General features: G+C 43.8%; 1 protein-coding gene across 6 annotated transcripts in view; it reads left to right on the forward strand.

The window, feature by feature from the left end:
* The window catches only part of LOC147747718 (complement factor H-related protein 3-like), a 966,023-nt gene that overhangs the window by 835,483 nt on the left and 108,249 nt on the right, over window positions 1-22,291 (forward strand). For 4 of the 6 annotated variants that reach the window (XM_086955193.1, XM_086955208.1, XM_086955225.1 and 1 more), the window contains one exon: window positions 4,604-4,804. The exons of the other annotated variants lie outside the window; for them this stretch is intronic. In XM_086955193.1, coding sequence (XP_086811319.1) covers window positions 4,604-4,804 — 201 coding nt within the window. The remainder of the gene's footprint in view (window positions 1-4,603; window positions 4,805-22,291) is intronic. 6 annotated transcript variants of the gene reach the window in all.

Consider the following 22,291-nt stretch of genomic DNA (forward strand, 5'->3'; position numbering starts at 1 on the left):
CATTAACCGAAACAGAAATGGCTGTTCTCAGACTGGGACTTGCATTTTGTCCCACAGCCGCATACAACTGTACCCAAATGCGGATAGACTTGTATCTATTTATAAGGAAAATCAAACTGTTAAAAATACACACTTTACACCCGGGGAAAAATACAAATGTGACAGCAGAATGCCAAGGGTCTTTTGACACACTTGTGGGAGCGGATCTAGAAGCTATACAGATTCTGAACGAACTAGATGAAGATGAGGAACAGACGGAAATGAATCCCACACAATTATTGGAAAACACAGGGATTAATCAGAGAGGGTGTAAAAGCACCATAAGAAAAAAATCTAAAATAATCCTGAGGACACCACATGATGCAATAGATACATTTCAAGAACTGGTAATTGAAGAACTCAAACAATTACAAGGAAACAAGAGGAAAAAGAATATGACCAAGAACCAGTGGGAGGCAGTACAGAAACTCAAAGAAGATAATACCATCATCATTAAACCCTCCGAAAAGGGGGGAAACGTAGTGGTTCTTAGCAAAGAACACTATGAGAATGAAGCTTTCTCACAGTTGAAAAATATAGAACATTACACTCCAATCAAACGCCAAGAGTATGTGGACAGTATTACAAAATTCAATGAACTGATAACAAGATGGCGAGATAAAGGTATCCTTGATCAGGAAGACTGGCAGTTCATAAAATGTGATCATCCAGAAGTGGCAACTTTCTACCACCTACCAAAAGTCCACAAGAGCAAGACCCGACCACCAGGAAGACCTATCGTGTCTTCTAAAAATAGCCTCTTGGAAAATACTTCAATTTATATTGACCACTTCATCTCCCCAATGGTAAAAGATTTGAATTCATATCTTAAAGATACCAAAGACTTTCTGCAAATTATTGAAGGTACAAGCTGGGACTCTGATATGCTCCTAATAACTTTGGACATAACTAGCTTATATACCTCAATTGAGCATAAAAAGGGCCTACATGCCATGAACTACTTTCTTAATACAAGACCTTTGAAATTTCGAAAGCACAACCAGATGCTTTTGGAACTTACCAGATTCTGTCTGTATAACAACATTTTTACATTTTCAGGCCAACTGTACCGCCAAAGACAAGGGACCGCGATGGGCACGTGCTTCGCCCCCAGCTATGCGAATTTATTCGTAGGCTGGTGGGAGAAGCACGTGTCCTGGGCGGGGCAAAACGAACAGTGGATGGACAAAATTGCCCTATGGACGTGTTACATCGATGATCTTTTCATCGTGTGGCGTGGTCCAAGGAGTGAAGCAGAAAGATACATAGAAATCCTGAATGAGAATGATCAAAATCTCAAATTCACAGGTTGTATAAGTACAAAAGAAGTAGTGTATCTAGACCTGAAAGTGTATGTAGAGAATGGAAAAATTGAAACATCATTGCATCGCAAGATCACAGCTCGAAATACGATTCTCCACGCTGACAGTAGTCATCCCAAACGAGTGGTTAAAAATATTCCAGTGGGAGAGTTTTTGAGAATGAAGCGTAATTGCTCGACAGCCATATAATCTAACGAGGCCATAATCCTAGCCAAAGAGAGGTTTAGGAAAAGAGGATACTGCAAGGGCTTCTTGGAAAAGGCAGAACAAAGATGTAAGGAAACAGGTAGAGATATCCTACTAAGGGATAAAGTAAAGAAAAAAGATGATCAGGTCAGATTAATAAGCAACTTCACCGAGAAATCCTCAGAGGTATATCAGATCCTGAGGAGAAACTGGAAAGTGCTTAAATCAGACACAGTAGTGGGAGCAAAACTATCTGATAATCCTTTGATCACATACAGGAGAGGAAACTCATTAAAGGGCCAATTGGTTGACAGCCACTATGATCCAAAAAAGAAAAAAGGGTCCATAAAGATAACAGGATTCTTCCCCTGCATGAGATGTAAGGCGTGTAAGTATAGTAGAAAGATCAAAACTTACACAGTACCTGGAATCCAGAAAAGCCTACCTATCACCAAGTTGCTGAACTGTAATTCAGAGTATACAGTTTATTGTCTCACATGTCCCTGCGGCAAACGCTATGTGGGGAGTTCAATTCACCCTGCGAAAAAGCGCATATTGGAACACCAAAGAGCAATCACTAATAAAGATCAAGTGTATCCGGTTGCTCGCCATTTCGAGAAAGAACACAGCAGCAACTGTAATCTTTTAACCTTCTTCTGCTTGGACCAATTGGTTAAATCAGAACGAGGAGGTGATAACATCAAGAAACTCCGTACTTTGGAGTCTAAATATATAATTAAGCTGCAAACAAAGGCCCCTATGGGTCTGAACAACGAAGAAGAAATGTGGGTTCATGTGGGCCGTTAAGAACTATTATCTTTCCCTAACTTCTGAATCCTTTAATGGCTGAGCCGAATATTCTCCAAAAAAGTGTAATTTCTGTAAATAAGTCCAAACCTTTGTAAAACCTGTGCTTCCTTAGCCCATACAAGGCCTTATTTCACTTACTTCACTTTCCAAGCCCATGCAGGGCCTTATTTTTCTTAACAGTGGAATAGGATCGTTTTTGCAAGCTAACGAAAACGGTACCTACAGTCGCCCTTCCGATATTAAATCTATCAAGAGGGACGATCTTGTTTCATCAATAAGCGACCCACAAATTGAAAATTTTTACATTATTGTGCCTTAACATGTGTTAAATGTTCATTTATTAAAATTGTATTGTGACAAATTGTTAGGCACTGGAGGACAGAAATACCTCTAAGATGGCCGCCGCTATTTCGAACACACAGCTTATCCACTGTTTATTTCTATGTTTTCACATGTAAATAATGCACAGAACATTTTCTATGTCGATTAACATGGTTATTGTTTGTTTGTTTATTTAAATCAGTATGAGTAAAGCTTTAGTTGACACTGACGAAGGCGGAAACGCTGAAACGCGTTTGTCAAACTGGCTGCAGAAGCGCTGCATTAAATAATTGGAAATTGCTTGAACTCTACCCCGCATATTGGCTTTTTTTGAGTGCACTCGAGTGAAAGGTCTGAAGCGAGTCAAAGACCGGAGTTGGGAATATATATATATGAACTCAATCCTGTGTTCACACTCCTTCGAAAAACAGGCACCGACTCCGTGGGATTCCAAATCAAGAGTCTTTATTAACAAGAAAAACGATCAGACGCGTTTCGGCGGACAGGTCCGCCTTGCTCACTACATCTGATTTCACCAAGTGCACATAAAACATATATAGTGTATACTGATAACCCATTGGTTCATTGTGAAACGACAAAACTGACATGTGACACCTCATTGGAAATGAAAGAAAATTACATTTTATGCAGAGTCATGTTTCCAAAAATAAAGGTAAAACATCTATTCCTTTTAAATAAATTGTTTAGTACAACTCTTATGCAGTGTCAGAACTACATCATAATTATCACAAAAGTAGTTTTGCAGTTTATAAAAATTTTTCATTACTGTCCTGAAAAACAAAACATATCACAAGAAAAGACACTTCGGTTTGTGTGTCAGTCGACATGAAAGAAAGGTTGCGCTCGCTATAATAGCTGTCAGCGCATGTCTGCTCTGTAATTTTCCACCCACGCTGATGATTGAGGCTCGCGTTCGTGAAAACAGGTATGAATGCTTTTGTGGCGTTTTACTTAGCTGCGGGTATTGGACTCTGGGCATGTTTTGGGGACCTAATGCACAAGAGCTTATGCTGATGGGGATGTTTCCAAGTGTAAATTATGCGCGGGTAACTGTGTTACCAAGTTTTTCGCTAGTTCTTTAATTAGCAGTGCCATACTCGTGTAAACAGCGAAAGGACGCTGAGCATGTAGGTTACTAGGAAGGTTGCAAGGAGAGCTGGTAACTGTCATTATATGAGCGGAGATCCCTTCATAGTTATTTTTGATGACTTGATACGATTAGTACAGATTTTGTAAAAAGTGTAAAGAGTGTAATGTGCCATGAATGTACATTTGTCTATAACAAGTTGATAGCGGGCCCATGAGGCTTTTGAGTTACTCATGAGTAATGTATTTACAAGACGCAGCATCACAGACACACAGAACACTTATGTGTGGTGAAACAAAATTAATCAATAATGCGCAGATCCACCGAAGCCATAGATATATATGTACTTTTAATTGTAATTTTCTCAGGAACTACTGAATGGATTCACACCATTTAAGCAAAAGGCACGAGTACTACCTCTTAGCCAATTTGGTGTAATTCCATTCAGCCACTTTCAGGATAGGAGCGGACCAGAGAGCCCCACCGGTTTAGACAATTTCGCGAAGATTTGTCAGCCGGCGCCAAAGTTATTCCAAATGGAATGTTGCAGATTTTCTATGGAAAATAGGTCCTAACTATAACTACCTACTGGCAACCACCAGTGGGTAGTATATATATAGATTAAAATCTATTCCTGAAAAATGTATAAAGCAACATACTTGTTTTTAGAGTATCAATGTCCAACTTTTAAAACATATATCTGAAGTTATTGTTACTTATTTTATTGCTTGTTTTCTTGTTCTTATTTAATAGTGAGGCATGCCCTATTTTAATTTCTGATTTAATTTCAATGAGCTAATTTAAAAATATTCTACAGGTTTGTGTCAGGTAACCGAAGACAAACTCAAAGAACATTTTGTAGAATTGAGCTTGAAGCAGAGGGATAAAATGGCTTTCTTCGAGGGCGACGAAATCACTTTTACATGTATATCCGGATTTCAAGTACGCGCACCACCAGGGATCCTAGTTGCAAATTGTTCTAAGGCTGGATTTATCTACCCCACATGCTTCAACCTAAGTACGTGTAACGTGCTTGTATGAAAGATTTGCTAAGTAATGGTAGGCAGTGTGGTTCAAGAAGCAAATCTACTCTTTTTTGTAAGATGTTTATTGCGAAGAAGGGTTTTTAAATCTACATGGCACAGAAAATTAAATGTATAAACACTGTCACCTTTGACAAATAAATAATGTCTCAGCCTACTTACCTTTGAACTGAATATTGGTGGAGTCAGGAATAATACATTTATAATTATCATGCAATATAGTTGTAGGTAAATATTGTGGTTGCAATCTTATTGTATATCAATATTGTTGACTTCAAAATAGTGATCGACAACCCTCAGTATGAAAGGAGGGTCTCAGATCAGACAGTGCTGTTATGTCAGAGGTAGTCAAGCCAGGGAGAATAAGAAGCAAATATACCCACAATAGCCACTAATATCAGGCATATCAGACGTTAAGACATGACTTGTTAAGGGGCTGGAAAGATGGTATCCAGACAATTTTATTTCCTATAGTCTTTCCAACAGCCTTTTTTATTTACCATAGTCAGTTTTCAGCTGACTGTGGCAATTTTTATATCATTAGGCCCATAAACCCACCAAACTCTTTCTAAGACCAAATTATCCTCTGAAAAGGGAATCCTCCATAAGCCCTTCTAGTGAGAAATGGGTGAAGGGGTGTGCTTTTAACACATAGCCAACCAACAGTTCTTTATATGTTTTCAGAGAGTCTCCCAGTACCACCAACTGTAAAACAGTGCCTGACCTCTCTTTTACTTATTGCATAATTGTCATTTTTCAATTGACATTGAAAAATAAAATAATAAAAAGATATTCATGAAAATAAGCAATGTTATACACTAAGGGCATGATTATGAGTTTGACGGTGCGGTGCCTGGTCAGCCTGGCCGCTGCACTGCCAAACCCATGGTCTGGCCGCCCACCAGATTGCAGGGGTTTCTTGTGTCTGGTAGGATCTTTTTTGACGTTCCAATGAAAATGCTCACTGCAATGGAAAACCAAAAATAGTTCCTGCACAGCATGGACTATAAAGTCCATGCCCTGCAGGAACTGGTGTGCATGCGCACAGGGGGGGCACATCCTGTGCCCCCCTGCATGCCCCCATGGCACAGAAGCACAAGGGGCTCTTGTAGGCCTCTTTTGTTTCCTCTCCGTTGCAATTTTCATTGTGGACAAACTGCCATGAATGCCATGGCAGTGAGGAAACTCTCAATATGCCTGGTGGAAACACGGCAGATCCCCCCAAGCATATTGCTGCCTCCTGACAGTCGCAACAATGCCATAGAACGGATAATTCAAAGACGTATTTACGGACAAACTAGGATGACTAAATCACTAAGCCCACAGAATAAAACTCAGAGAGAATTGCAAGCCTGCCTCAGCCAAGGTCAGGAATCTTCCTATTGCCATACAAGAAGCAGTGAGAAATGAACTTGAGAAATTATGTGCATTGGGGGTGATCGAACCTGTGGTGGCCACTGAGTGGTTAGCCTCCATAGTTTTAGCCAAGAAGGGGGGTGGTTCTGTACGCCTATGTACTGATTTGAGGGCTCTAAACAAAGAAGTCATAGTTGACAAGTACCCTATACCGAACATTACACAGAGGATAAGCAGGTTAGCGGGACAAATGTTTTCTCTACACTTGACCTAACATCTGCCTACTACCAGTTCAGGCTCCACCCCGATTCACAAGAACTTACAGCATTTATCACGCCCATGGGGGCCTATACATTCAAGAGAATGCAGTTTGGTATTGTATCCGCTGCCGCAGTTTTCCAGAGGATTATGAGCAACCTCCTAAATGGCATCCCTGCGGTTATGTGTTATCAGGATGATGTGCTGTTTTTTTGGGAAGATGCGATAAAGCACGAACTAAGACTCAGACAAGTCCTGAAAAGGTTCCAAGAACAGAGGCTCACCGTGAAGCGAGAAAAGTGCAAGATTGGGTGTGCAGAGTTGGAATTCCTGGGACACAAAGTGACGACGGATGGCATCCGCCCCAAGACAAATCTGCAAAACACCATCATCAAACTCGCAGCACCAAAAAGTGAAGACGAAATTAAATACTTTTTGGGCATGGTAGAGTTTTACAACAAGTTTGTGCAGAACTTTGCCAGGCACACGTATGTCATCTGCAACCTACTAATAAAAAAAGGAGTAACGTTTGAGTGGAGTTCAGACTGTCAAAAAGAGTTCGAAGACACCAAGAAGGCATTATCTGAAGCACCCAACCTCAAATCATTTGTTACGGGCAGAAAGACCATGCTGACCACCTATGCCAGTGCCAAAGGCCTAGGGGCAGTCCTGACGCAAATAGCAGAAGGCGGGGAGGAGATGATAGCGTTCGCATCACGCTCACTACGCAAGGCAGAGTCAAACTACTTGGTGATCGAGAGAGAGGCTTTGGCGGCACATTGGGTGATCGATAAATTCAGAGACTTTGTATGGGGGTGAAATTTCACCTGAGGACAGACCATAAACCATTAGTCGAAGTCTTCAGCAAGAAGGGCCTCGGCGCCATATCAAGCAGGATCAGACGGTGGGTAATAGGTCTGCAGGAATACACGTTCGACGTGGAATACGTACCTGGGGTGAGGAACTTCGCAGCTGACTGCCTCTCTCGCCTGGTGAGTGAAGATCACAATGAGGCTCACGAAGTAGGGGGAGACAATGTGTTGGAAAAGAAAATGCAGGCAGAGAATGTGTGAGTCATTACCCAGGGTGCCATTGAAGAAGAACGGCGGAAGGAAGCTTTGAGTGCTGATGCACTCCTGCAGAGAGTTTATGAGAAAACCTAGAGCGGTTGGGTAGACCAAGACAAGAAGGAAGAAACTCTAAAGTCATACTGGATGGTCAGGGATGAACTATCCTTTGCCGACAATTGTCTGTTCAGAGGCATGAGGCTAGTCCCCCCCGAAGTGTTGAGAGAGAGCCTGGTGAACCTAGCCCATGAGGGACATATGGGAGACACTAAAACTAAACAAAGGTTGCGGCTGGACTACTGGTGGCCAGGGATGGACTTGGAATTTGAGAGGAGAGTAAGAGATTGTGTGCCATGCTCTACCAGCGACAAGGTCCTAAAACAACATACACCTCCCATGCACTGTAGACCTCTGCCTGTGGGTTCATAGGTGGACGTGGCTTTGGACATCGTAGGTTCTCTGAAAGGGGAACATCGCACACCCTATATATTGGTGCTGATAGATCTCGACTCCAGGTGGCCCGAAGTGAAGTTTGAGTCAGGCATCACGACCACTGTGGTCATAGACTTCTTGTTAGAAGTGTTCATCAGGGATGGATTGCCAAGCAGTTTGTTGACAGACAATAGAGTGCAGATCTGCTCGAAGGAAATGAGAGAATTTCTAGAATGTAATGGCATTGTACATAAGCGGTGTGCACTATACCACCCAGAGACTCATGGGATGGTCGAACGTTTCAACAAGACTATTAATGAGGGCATCCAACAAGCGAAGGCCAGTGGGTTGTGTTGGAAATAGGAGGTCTTGAAGTGTCTAGAAACCTACAGACTTACACCACACCAAACCACTAGCATGACACCTTTTGAGTTGCTTAAAGCAAGAAAAGTCAACTCAAGGTTAGTTCCAGGGTGGATGAAGTGGTATAAAGGGTGGACAAGTCACAATAAGGAATCACAATGGCAGGAGAGAGAACGCAAGGCCATGTAGAGAGGAAAATAGAGTTTGACAGATGGCATGCAGTGAAGGAGATGGAGTTCCGGTGGGAGACATAGTCAAGATCAAAGCACCCACAGGCAGAGCACACTGGTCCAAGTACACTGAACCCACCAAGATTGTAAAATTGTTTAAGAATGCTGTTAAGACACAAGAAGGGAAAATATGGAACCTGGAGAGGGTAGTTAAATACACTGCTCCCACTGTAGACACCTACCATGCCTCTATGACTGAGAACAGTACCCTGGGCATTGACAAGGGCCCTAAGCATGGATGTTCCAGATGGTTAACCCTCTTCCCAGTGCGAGTGGCAGGAAGGTTTGCCGCCCCAAGTATTTTAAACTTTATGTTGACAAATAGTCTGTAACTTTGTTCTTTACCTTATCTGCATTGTACTTCAAATGTGTAGGGAGAGGGATGTGTGGTGTCCTCCGCCCCGGGGGGATCCTTTCCTGTGCCACCCACCCTTTTTCCTATGTGCGGTTGGGTGTGCCGCTGTGACAGTCATTAGAATGTCACAGTGGCCAACGTTCTAAGGTGAGCGCCCTGCGCGGAGCACACCCCGGAGCAGTTTGCGATCACAGCTGTGGCTGGGGTCCTCTGTTTGTATTTCTCTCAATAAACCATCTTGGTTCATCTTTACTGAGTCTCTTCGTATTCCTGCCAATAGTGTGACTCCCCCACCTTTCTACAGTTCTCAATCTTATTAGGGCAAAGAACGAGGATTTGGAGGCCAGATCTTTATGTAACAACCATCATATAACCAGGATCTCTGAGACGACTGCCATTGTCAAAATGGAGACCTATGTTGCGGAACTGCTGCACAATCTCTTTGGCCCTGGCCTGTCTGCGGTATTCGCGGTCGAGGGCACACCGGGCACTGGGCCCTAGGCCGCCAATCGGAGCAAAGCTAGGCCAATCTTAGCTATGTTGTTGAACTATCAAGACCGCAACTCGATACTAGCAAGGGGACAGGGTACCATTGACTAGAAGGGAAATTCCATTTCCTTCTACCCAGACTATACACCAGTGGTGCAAGCGGCCCGCGGGGAATTCATACCCGCGAAGCGTATTCTGATGCAGGCGAAGATCCCCTATTCCCTACACTACCCTGCAAAACTCAAGATGACACCCAAAAGGTCTGTTCACATGTTTGTAAATGCAAAATCGGCATTGTAGTTCGTTAAACATGTGGGAGGAAAGAAAAAAAAGAACAGGTCACCTTTTAAAACACAAACATTCTGACAGAAGAAAAGCCTTTGAAGGGCACCTTTATTGCTCATCCTCCAGTTTTATGAGGGTGCTGCATCACCTCCTAGTTCCATCGCCACTGTCTGACAGTCGACAACAAAAGAATAAATTGTCCCCATTGCATCCCCCTTGGGCTTGTGTGTAGTATATAAGCTGTTCACCCTATGATTGGAATAATAAATGTTCATAAAAAAATAGATCTCCTTTATTACTGATGCCTCCATCTGTGAAACTGTGCATCTAAAGACACATCAGATAGTTGTGGAATTTTCTTGCATACTTGAATAGCTTTTATATGAATTACATTTTCCAAACCATTGAATTTGTACCCAAATAGCAACTCCCAATGGCCATTTGCTCAAACTAAAAAGAAATATCTGTAAAATGACAAAAATAATCAAATTGCCCCCTTATGAAATTTCTAAAAACAGACAGAAATTATCAACTATTATAGTTAGAACTTAGAAGTCATCTACCTTACTTTCTCATCACTTTTATGTGTCCCACCTGCGGACACTGCAGGGTCATATTGGCCAATAGGGCAATCAGGCAGTGCTGGATGGACTGGTCTGACAGATCAGTCTGTGGGCTGTTTCTGTTAGCAGATTGCTGGCCTGTTTTATGGCCAGGTGCGCCAGTTTTTATTGTTGAGTTCCCTGATATTACCACTAACATTACCTCCAGAAAATACAAGTGCATGCAATCTCCCATAATTTGCAAAATACCAAAACAGCATGTCTTCACAAGTTTAAAACTGACCAGATTTGCAAATGTAGTCCACTTTTTTAGCTTACTGGTTTGCTAAAGGGGACCACTTTTATTTTGTTGACTAGGCCTATTTTTGTCCCAGTCCGACTGTGGCCTGAAATATTAGTGATTAAGGCACCCGAGCCAGCTGCCGCTTCCAACAATGAAGCTCACATTTAGGATGAAATAGAAACTCGTGTATACCTTGTAGTCCCAATTAGCTTGCAAAATCTTAAATATTTGTTATTTAATTTGCCTCCAATAAAATATATTGTGATTTGGAAACTTAATACAATAGATTGTTTTGCACCATATTTTCAGTGCTGTTCAATCACTTCCATGCTCTGAGCTGTTACTTATCAAATGTAACATGCATAGCTCTTACTCATGATCAAAGCTCTATGAATTAAAATACATTTCTTTAATCCCAAAACCCCTTCAGACTAGATATCTCTTACAAATTTTAATTTTTGCCATAAATAAATACTATTGGGTCTAATACCATTGCATCGGGAAATGGGACTGCCCGCTATGTATGTGGCGGTCCGGCATATATAAATCGGGTGCACCCACCACATTGGCGGGCGCATCCCGCATTTTTTACATTGCGGTGGGCGGTGCTGTCAGCAGCACCCGCTGCAATGCAAAAAAGACATTTGTGCATTTGCATGCACAACGTGGCAGGCACCGCGCAGTGCCTGCCACTTTGTACATGCAAATGTGTACTCCCAATGTGCAACCCCCAACACCCTGGGGGCCCTCAACGGGCCCGCACATGCTGATTCCACATGCCTGTCCATGGCCGCAACACCACCATGGAGAGGCACATCACCGCCTGCATCTTGATATGGATGGCTGTGCCTTGCAGACACCGCCACCATATCAAGCCCCTTTTCCGCATGGTCGCCTGTTTGACCGGCGGAAAAGCGGCGGACGGTCTTTCCATCCGCCGGAGTCCCCCCACCATCCTAATATGGTGGGGGGAAATGGGAGGCGGGCGGTGTATAATGAAGGGTGGATTGCCACCAGCATACGAGTGGTGGCGATCTGCCCGCCATTATAATAGACTCCTTTGTTCGCACTCCATTTAATCTTTTATTGCTTAGATTGCTCCTACTAATCGATGTCCGGTAGAAAACTAAAATGCACTGATCCATGACAATTTAACTTCCCCATTTTAATCATCTAAGATAGACTAAAGAAGAGCCATCCTTTCCATTTTTACAATACACATTTATATCCTTTAATCTATTTTGTGTTACATATTACTGAATTCGGAATACCAGAACTAGCCATTTGTTAGAAGTAAGTTTGAACAATTCATTGATTCTATCCAGGGTAGAAGCATGTGGAAGCGTTTATTCAAACCTATAAATTTGTGCAATGAGTAATAATGAATAGAAATCATTTTTATGTTTGATCCAGTATGCATATGATGAGCTAATACAATCACACTTGAAGCAAGTTAAAAATTAATGTCTAGAAGTGTGTTTAGTAATATCATTTAGTTGTGCTACACCTATGTGAAAGCACCATCTTGGATAAACACAGATGCTATTTTTCTCAATCACTCCTCCTGCCCTGCGTGGTAATTGGCAGCATTGTTATGTCATATACCCCTGGATGGGAGTTTACTTAGTGTGAATTTTGATTTTGAACAGAATCATGAAAGTTGCTGTTTGTATTTTTGCGATATATGTGAGATTTGAATTGTTTAACTTAACTTGTCAACTTTTATATTATTTTGGTTGAGCAGACAAAGGCGTATTTTATTTAATATTGATTTAGAAAGGTTGTGCCATTGTTTTCCTTAGTCACAGAGAATTGGCGCTATGACTGATTAGTCAACCAGGGAGATGCTCTGAGATTGGTGAAAAGTCACCCAAAAACCTATCAGCCTTAGGGTGGTCTTCCCCCTAACCTGTTTTCCTACTTATCTTCCTTTTCTGCTGGATTTTAATTTTTGCGGCCTTTGGATTCTCGGCACTTTACCACTGCTAACCGGTACTAAAGGGCTCATGCTCTCTCCTCTAAGCATGGTTTCTATGGGCATATACCTAACTGGCATATTTAATTTATCCATAAGTCCCTTGTAGAATGGTATGCTGTATACCCAAGACCTTTAAATTAAATACTACCAGTGGGCCTGTAGCACTTATTGTGCCACATACTTAAGTAGCACAATAAAACATGTCCTAGTCCTGCCGTTGCAGCCTGAATGCAGTTTTAAACTGCCAGCCCAGCTTGGCATTGAAATCACCTTGCCAAGCCTCAAACGTTACTTTTATTACATATAAGTCCTACTTTAGGTAGGACCTAGGTAGCACATAGGGTAGGGTGCTGTATAATGAAAAGGCTGGACATATACTTTAAAGTTTTACATGTCCTAGTAGTGAAAAACTTCCAAATGTGTTTTTCACTACTGTGAGCGCCACCCTTCCCCATAGGATAACATTTGGAATTCCTTAAACCATTTAAAATGTGGTTCCTGACTAAGAGGAGGTGGGTATATCATGTTTGGTATCTATATACTTGTAATGACTAACCCTCTCTAATGGTAAAGCCCGACTTTTCATCAAGATTTTAAAAATTAAACTTTTAGAAAGTTGGCCTTTTCCTGCCCTTTTGTGCCTGTAGCCTGGCCTGGTTCACATGACTGGGTGTAACTGACAGCTAGACTTTGTGAATTTCTCCCAGACAGTCACAACATAGAGAGATTTGGTGTACGATCTGCTGTTATGATGGGGATGGGGCTTGGCACAGCCCCACTGCTCTGAAGCGGTCGCTCCCCACGCTCCCTGACCTTCCTGACTCTTCAGCGCCTCTCTCCTTCTTGCTGCCTTGTATCGTAGCGCTTGCTGCTGCTAATTAATTATTCATTCACTGAGCTCGCATTGCCTGTAACATTTCATAGCGCCTGGTGTAGTAGCCTGTTATCGTAACGCTCGCTGATAATTATTATTTGTGATTTGCTCATTGGTGGTTATTGTCATTGTTGCACTGCTTGCATTGCCTGCAATATTATTTGTGCCTGATTGTGCTGCTACCACTGCCCAGATCATAGCGCTATTCAGGCTGTGCCCCTGTTTCGCTTTCTGTTTGTGCTGCCATTTTGTTGTTGTGATTCCTGGCCAGTCTCTCCTCCCCGCTCCCGCCTCCCAGCTGCCCCTCCCTCCCACTAATAGAAAAGGCTTGTCCCATCTGGACTAGCGCTGTGACCGTCTTGGTTTGCTCTGAGCGGTCGCTCCCCACGCTCCCTTACCTTCCTGACTCTGCAGCGCCACTCTCCTCCTTGCTGCCTGGTATCGTAGCGCTTGCTGCTGCTAATTAATTATTCATTCACTGAGCTCGCATTGCCTGTAACATTTCATAGCACCTGGTGTAGTAGCCTGTTATCGTAGCGCTCGCTGATAATTATTATTTGTGATTTGCACATTGGTGGTTATTGTCATTGTTGCACTGCTTGCATTGCCTGCAATATTATTTGTGCCTGATTGTGCCGCTAACACTCCCCAGATCATAGCGCTATTCAGGCTGTGCCCCTGTTTTGCTTTCTGTTTGTGCTGCCATTTTGTTGTTGTGATTCCTGGCCAGTCTCTCCTCCCTGCTCCCGCCTCCCAGCTGACCCTCCCTCGCTCCGCCCCCCCACTATCCACTTATGTCAGATGCACTTGCGCGCAGCATTCACGCGCAGCGGATGCGCCCCATGCGCGCGAAGGTCCGCGCCTGGACCGCGCCCAATGCCAGACCCCCTGGCTCCCGCAAAACCAACTCCTCCCACTTAACGTACGACACCGAAACACTCTCAGCACTTAACCCCGGCCGACCACCAAACTGCTACCAAGCCGCCCCAGGACACACCCATGGACCCTTCACCTGCCACTCCTGCAAGTTCGACTGCATCAAGACCAACACCAAATCCACAAACTCCAAACAGAGCTCCGACACTAATCACCTGAAGTGCATCCTGCTCAACACCCGCTCGGTCTACAGTCACGCCATTGAACTTTGGAACTTACTCGGCACCACATTGCCGGACGTCGCCTTTCTTACAGAAACCTGGATGAATGCCTCATCAACGCCCGACATCGCCATAGCCATCTCTAACGGCTACAAGATCATCCGAAAGGACCGCATCAACCAAACAGGAGGAGGCATCGCCATTGTTCATAAGAGCACCATCCGCATCACGACGAGTTCCGACGACAACCTCACAGCCGCCAAATACCTCCACTTCCAAATCCACACCGACCCCAAGTCTACACTCAGAGGCACCCTCATCTACAGACCTCCAGGACCCCCCACACAATTCAGTGAAGACATCACTGACTTCATCAGCCCACACGCCCTCCCCTTCGAGGACTACATTCTACTGGGAGACCTCAACTTCCACCTGGAAAAGAAAAACGACAGCAACACCACCACCCTTCTGGACAACCTCGCCAATCTCGGACTCAAACAACTTGTAGACACCCCCACCCACTGTGCCGGGCACACGCTCGACCCAATCTTCATCTCCAGCAAGCACATTTCCTTCAACCACACCACAACTCTCCATTGGACGGACCACAGCTGCGTTCACTTCAACTACAACAAGACTACGACCCACAACCACCCACAACCAATTCCCCACAGAAACTGGAACAAAATCACCTCCGACCAGCTCTTCACATCGCTTCACCAAAACCCTCCTGCTACTTCATCGGACCCAAACCTTGCAGCCGCCAACCTCACACAATGGATCACCCACAGCGCTGACGAACTAGCACCCTTGAAAAAACATCAAATCAAACAAGGTAGCAAACAATCCCCCTGGTTCAACGATGACCTTAAGAAATCCGAGAAGATCTGTCGCTCCCTCGAGAAAGCCTGGAGAAAAAACCCAACCACTGACAACCTGGCCACCTTCAAAAACGCAACCCGCAAACACCACCAACTGATCCGATCCACCAAGAAATCAGCATTCAAGGATCGACTACACAACAACGCCCACAACAGCAAGGAACTATTCAACATCGTCAAAGAATTGCACCATGCACGTAACCTAGGCTTCATCCTGGACTCCTCCCTCTCGATGACCAGACAAGTCAACGCCGTCTCATCATCATGCTTCAACATCCTACGTATGCTCAAAAAAATCTTCTGTTGGATCCCCACCGAAACAAGAAAGACGGTCACCCATGCACTGGTCACAAGCCGACTGGATTACGGAAACACCCTTTACGCCGGAACCACAGCCAAACTACAGAAAAAACTCCAATGCATCCAAAACGCCTCAGCCAGACTCATACTAGACATCCCCCGCCAAGCTCACATTTCCGGTCACCTGAAAGACCTCCACTGGCTCCCCGTCAACAAAAGAATAACATTCCGTCTCCTCACCCACGCACACAAAGCCCTCTTCGACCTAGGACCCGTTTGCCTCAACACACGCCTGTCCTTCTACACCCCCACCCGCCAACTACGATCGTCCAATTAAGCCCTCGCCGCAATTCCACGCATCCATAGATCCACCATGGGAGGAAGATCCTTCTCCTACTTAGCGGCCAAAACCTGGAACTCTCTCCCCACCCACCTCCGCCTTACACAGAACCACCTCTCCTTCAGAAAACAACTAAAAACTTGGATATTCGATAAGTAAAGTACCCCTTCCCCCCCCCTCAAGCGCCTTGAGACCCTCTGGGTGAGTAGTGCGCTATACAAATGCTAAATTTGAACTTGCTAAACTAGGACCCTGTAATGTCACTGTAGCTAGCTTGGAACCAGGACAGGGTAGTCAGGTAATTCCATGCACCTCAAAGAACCTTTCAGGAAGCTTCTCCCACCTTCTAGCACAAGGGCATGAGGATATAAAAATAGGGCCCCCAGACCTTATCTTCAGGACACTTCTGTACCTATGGATACTCAGCCAGGAAGAAGGACTGCTGTGCTGCTGAACAGACTGCCATTCTGTTGGACTGCTACTCTGAAGAATCTGCTGCATTGCTGACCTGCTGCCTGCTGCCTCTTGCCTGGGGTAGATGACCTGAACCTGTAACTTCATCCTGAACCCAGGACCCCAGAGTGATTCAAAGGGCTAATCTGCTGGGCTCCTGATCTGAGTCTCAGGGACATAGAAGGCTCCCCGACAGGTCCTGGACCTGACTTCAGTGAGTCCCTGATCCCCAAGAGGTCCCTTCTCAGGTCATGGACTGTTGGTGTGGCTCTTGAGCTCTTGAATTCATCAATAGAGCTCTTCCTGAACGCTAACGGGCCCATTTGTACCAGAACTGTGGTACTTGCACCAAAAACCAGTGCAAGCTGCAGCAAGTCAGTCTCTTCGCCCAGCAGCATTGTTAGCCCACGGGGGACCACCAGCATGAAGCATCAGCCTGCCCATCCACAGCGTCCTGCCTGCTCTTCAAACCACGCCGACCGGAACTCGTGACGCTCTCCTGGCGACCTTGACTTGCGTCCGTCCCAGCTAACTAGAAAGCAACCGTTGGAGTTTTCTCCTTTGAGGCGCCTTGAGACCTCACGGTGAAAAGTGCGCTCTATAAGGACATCTGACTTGACTTGACTATACTGCAGTTTCTTCATAAAAATTCATAACTCTAGTTCTACCTATTGGATTGTTGTTTTTTTGGTCTTGTTCGATTTATTAAGTTATGCTGTATTTTTCTAACTTGGTGTGGGATTATTTTTCTGTGGTACTTTCAGTGTTATACGTTTGAAGTGCTGCACAAATACTTTCTAATTACCTCTAGTTTAAGCCTAACTGCTCTCTGTGAAGCTACCAGGGGTTCTGGGCACATGCTAGTTTGGAGTTTATTTGTGCCCTACCCTGACTAGTATTGTGGTTGCTACTAGACCAGGGCTCACAGGCCAGTCAACCAGTAACCCAGTTTCTAACTCACGCTGACATTTGTTGGTTGCTGACAGAGCCGTACAGGGATTTGTTGCTGTTCGCTAGTTCGGTTGCTGTAATTTTGAGATCATTTTAAGTGGGAAATATGGGTAATGTACTGAAAAATCAATACAAACCACATATCTCAAAAATACACCAATAACAAAAAACAAGAAGTAATAATATCAGAGAATTCAATAGGTTAGCAATAAAAGACAGTATTATTCGCATACAACTAGGTTCTTCCAATTAAGGAGTTGTAGGGCGGGACGACAAATCAGAGAAACATGCCCACATACACATTTTAAAGTAGACACAATACAGTGGAGTTGATAGTCCAATAGGAGGAAACTTCCTGGACTAGAGTGGAACTTGGTGGGATGGAGACCTGTCCTCAAAGATCAGCACATCTAATGGGTTGAGACAGTGGTATATATTGGCTCCGCTCCTGTTCTCTATATAGTGGATGCTTTGGAGGGCTTAAGGCAGATCAAAGCCTTCCCCGCTAGGTTGGAAATTGAACCCATAGTAGCATTGTTGCATACGACAATTGGACACCTTTTCTTATTACTATAAGGGGAATGCTTTAAAGATGTATTCAGCTAAAATGAAGGTAAGTATTTTTTTCTAAAGGTATGAGGCTGCCACCGAGGTTTAGTTGATCGCTGAGTGCTGTCCAAATGGAGGTGGTTAAGGTGTTCAGTTACCTTGGTGTGTTGTTTAGCCATAGACTCAACTTCCTGGGTCATGTCACGTTGCAGAAATCAAGGGCCTACGCCATCTATCGCTCACTCCAGAGACCGTATCCAGCTTTGGGATATGAGTCAGTAGAAGTGCTGAGGGAGGCATAAAATGCAAAATAGTCTTCCTGTTACTCTACAGGTGTGAGGTTTCTAACATATTATAGTATAGTTTGTAGGCCTGGCAGGTGAACTTCGCTCCGTTCGCCGAGTTTGCAGAGTTTGCAGAAAAGCCCGCTTCGGGATGTGCAGCAGAGTTCTTTCCCCGCTCGCAGTAATTTCACAAGCGCGAGCTGAATACCAGCACAGGCTGCAGTTCGCACTGCACTCTCCCACTTGAGGAACTTTGTGGAGTTTTTTTGTAACTTTGCAGGGTTCCGGGTAGCAAAGCTCTGTGAACTACGCCCAGGCCTGATAGTTTGACTTATTGCACAACCTGCTTTGTGAAGTCACTATTTTTTCTGCTGCTATCATTTTCCAGTATAAAATGTATGTCGTTTTTCTATGTTTGGGGCTGGGGTTGGTTGTGCTGCATAAGTTGCTGGATACCTGAATTAGGGTCGAAGATTGGTATTGTGTCCATTGTAGCATGTTTTATGATTTATGGGTATTTGTATTGTATCTATTTTAATATGTGTATGTGTGCTTTTAAGAGTCAGTGATTACCTGCTGAGGAAACGCCCGCATATTACCTGATGATGGACATTACGTTCTATAATTGTAATTGGAAATCTGAATAGAAAGGAGCATACTGCGTCTGATAGAGACCTACTGTTTCCTTATAGGGTACATTTAATATTAGAACGCTGGATTGAGTTCTTGCTATGAATGATAGAAAGCCCGTACCCAGACCTACCACTTTGAGGCACTAATTAAATATACATGAATGGCTACAAAGAAGGAGCAGAAGAAAATGTCAAAGCAAGTGAAGGGTTCATTTATACACTGGGTAGACAGCAAGTGGGATTGATAAGAAACATTTTAGAGGAAGGGGTAAAAGCCTACCCAGCCATAGTTAAAGAAACAAAATGAGAAAAACAAGGCAAATGAAGAAACAAAGCAGGGTAGTGACTAAAACAGAAGATAATTTTCTTAATGATTTCTTGAAATCTAAACCTCTTTCCTATACAGCTAGGGCAACAAGGATGAGTGCTTCTGGTTCCGGACCTGAATTGGGTGCAGGAGAAGGTAGCACTGTAGGGCATGTTCCTACAGCTGTGGTGGCAACGGGATCAACTGAGACTGCAAGGACAGCATTGCCTAGTAACAGTAGAGTTGCCCAATCTGTTACTCGGGTTCAAGTCAATCTCCCTGTTAGGGCAGCACTGGTTGAACAGTCTCCTAAAATTATTAACAATGGTATTTTGAAAATCAGATTTGGTGACATTACAAGGAAACATTCATTTAAAAAGGCTGTTGACATATGATGTTGATGAATTTAGGGGCATATTATCAAGCACAGCGTTAAAATTATTACTTCTTCAGCGGCAGAAAACTGCAGCTAAAGCGGCGATAATGCTCTTGATAGTATGCCATAGAGAATTCCCACAGAAGCCCATGTTCACACCAGAACATGGGCTTCTATGGGAATTCACAAGGGCATATTATCAAGCCCATTATCGTCGCTTTAGTGGCAGTTTTCTGCCGCTAAAGCGGCGATAATTTGAACGCAGTTTCTTGATAATATGCCCCTTAGATATTTGATTAAAGAAGCATCAGATGTGCAAATTAAGCACATGGCAAACTGAAGGAGTGTGCTGATGAATGTGTTGTGAAAATCAGTAGAATGAAAAATATGTAGCAAAATTATAAAATGGATTTGCTTGTGACAAATTTACTGAAATAGACTTAATCACTCTGAGAGTGAATATTAAAGATGTAATTGCAAATACAAGAGAATAGAATGATTAAATAAGTACAAGGAAAGGTGGAAGAGATGGACAGTATTAAAAAGAAAGGAAAGGGAACTGAAGGTAGGACAAGGGATAAAGTATGTTATTTGGAACCTGGGACCAGAATACTTTTAGAGTTTCCTTTAAGGGATGTGCATGCAAGGAACCTTGTGCATGTGCCGATGACAAGGGCTGGCCTTTATGCTTTATTATCACAAACTTTCAAAACTTGCGGGAAGAGTTGGAGAAGTGGTTTAAAGAGGTGCACAGGTTGACAAATATCTCATTGCTGCTGTGGACTGATTTGAATTCATTATTCAAAGCTGTTATTCCTAGTGATTTGTGGGTAGAGTATAAGCCGATATTTGGGGAGCCAACTGAAGAACCTGCTAGAGTTGCTCCTAACAATGCCCATTCTGATGAAGTAGTTAATAAATACAGACAATTATTCGAGCATATGAACAAAAAAATGCCAGAAAATTATTTAAATTGGTTAAAAATCTTGAAATCTTCACAAGAATCAAAGGAGTCAGCGCATCCTTTTATGAGAGGCTCCTGCGGATTTTCCAGAAATACCACAGAGTCGATGGTCCATAGAAAGATGGTGTTAGCAGTTTTGTCTCTGATTTTGGTAGGGGTTTGCTGCCAGAGTTTTGGAATCATATATACCAGAGTGAATTGTGTTGGCAGACAAAGAGCATGGATGAGATCTTGAAGCTGGCGAAACACATTAGTGATTACTTTAGTGCAAAATAGAAAAAAATCAAAGAAAAGTTATTGCTCAGACAAAACAATTTGAGAGAGGATACAGGAATTAAATGTGTTCAAATATGAATTATGTTCAGCATGGAATGAATGGGTTGAATCAAATGCAAATTGTGTTGAAGGGAAATGGGTCGTTGCAAATACTAAGGGGCCCATTAGGATGGCGGTGGTAAAACCACCCAAGCCGCCATGGTAGCAGAAATCAACCGCCCGCCTGTACCATGGAAAAACTGGCGGTACCATTAGGCTCAACTGCCATAAAGATTCGACTGCGGTGGGATGAGGCAATGAAAAACATGCCCGTAGCAGGCGGAGAAGGCTAAAATCCGTCAACGGCGGTTGGATTCGCAGCGGAAAATCAACAAACTGCCGCCATACCAGCGGAGACACTGCATGGAAAATTAGGCTATCGCCGATGTGACCACAGTAAGATTTGCTGTTTCCGACCGCCGCAGTCGCAAACAGTGATGAAGGGGAGAGCCGGCAGAAGAGCTGTAGCATAGCCACCGCTGTGGACACCCCATGACAAATATGGCGGTTGACAGAAAAAACTCACAACAAGGCCACAAGTGCACACTGCAAACTAGCCATGCACCCAAAAGCACAACCCAATGACACAACCACATTGCAACTACACAAATACAAATCCCAGGACAACCCACACAACACACCTGACAGCAATACCCCATTTGGACTCACCCACACAGCTGAGCATAAAACCAGCCCCTTCCCTGACCACAATCCTTTGCAAAAACTCCAGCACTGAAGGGCGCAACACAAGAGCAAAAAGGAGAGGCAAACAACACACCATCACTATTCACACCACACACAGCACCACCACCACCTCAACGCCTGCACCTACAACCCCTCAACACCTCACACACCTTACACATCCCCCCTCACACACCTGCACCTCTAACCCCTTTGCACATCACACACCACAGCACCACAGAAAATGCCCAAATTCACAGAGAGTGAGTTGACAGTCATGATAGATGAGATAATCAGAGTAGAATCACAACTGTTTGGTAACCTGGTCCAACAGACACCATTGCCACAAGAAATCAAATTTGGGGGGTTAGGATAGTCGACAAGGTCAATGCAGTAGGGACCACCCCGTGCAACAGACATGAAATCATGAAGCGGTGGCATGACCTGAAGAGTGTTGTCAAAAATAAGAGGAGTAAAAACTGTGAGATTGCTCAGGGGACTGGTGGTGGCCTTCCCATTCCACCAAGAACATTTGGTGCATGGGAGGAGAAGGTGCTTGCCATACTTCATCCGGAGAGTCTCACAGGAATAGCTGAGGGAGTGGAGGCTGGAAAGTACAAACAAATGTAGACCATTGCACTGCTATGTACTGTCCAGCACATCTACAAAGCTACTGGAAATATCCTTTACCCCTCAGTTACTCTGCATGTCACTACCCCACATTTTTTCTCTGCCAAATATTTTACAATGCAGGGTTTTACACCGCAAACTATAACAACACATTTCCCAAAGCAAAGCC

This window comes from Lissotriton vulgaris, chromosome 1_1, assembly GCF_964263255.1.
Source record: "Lissotriton vulgaris chromosome 1_1, aLisVul1.2, whole genome shotgun sequence".
Lineage (NCBI taxonomy): Eukaryota > Metazoa > Chordata > Amphibia > Caudata > Salamandridae > Lissotriton > Lissotriton vulgaris.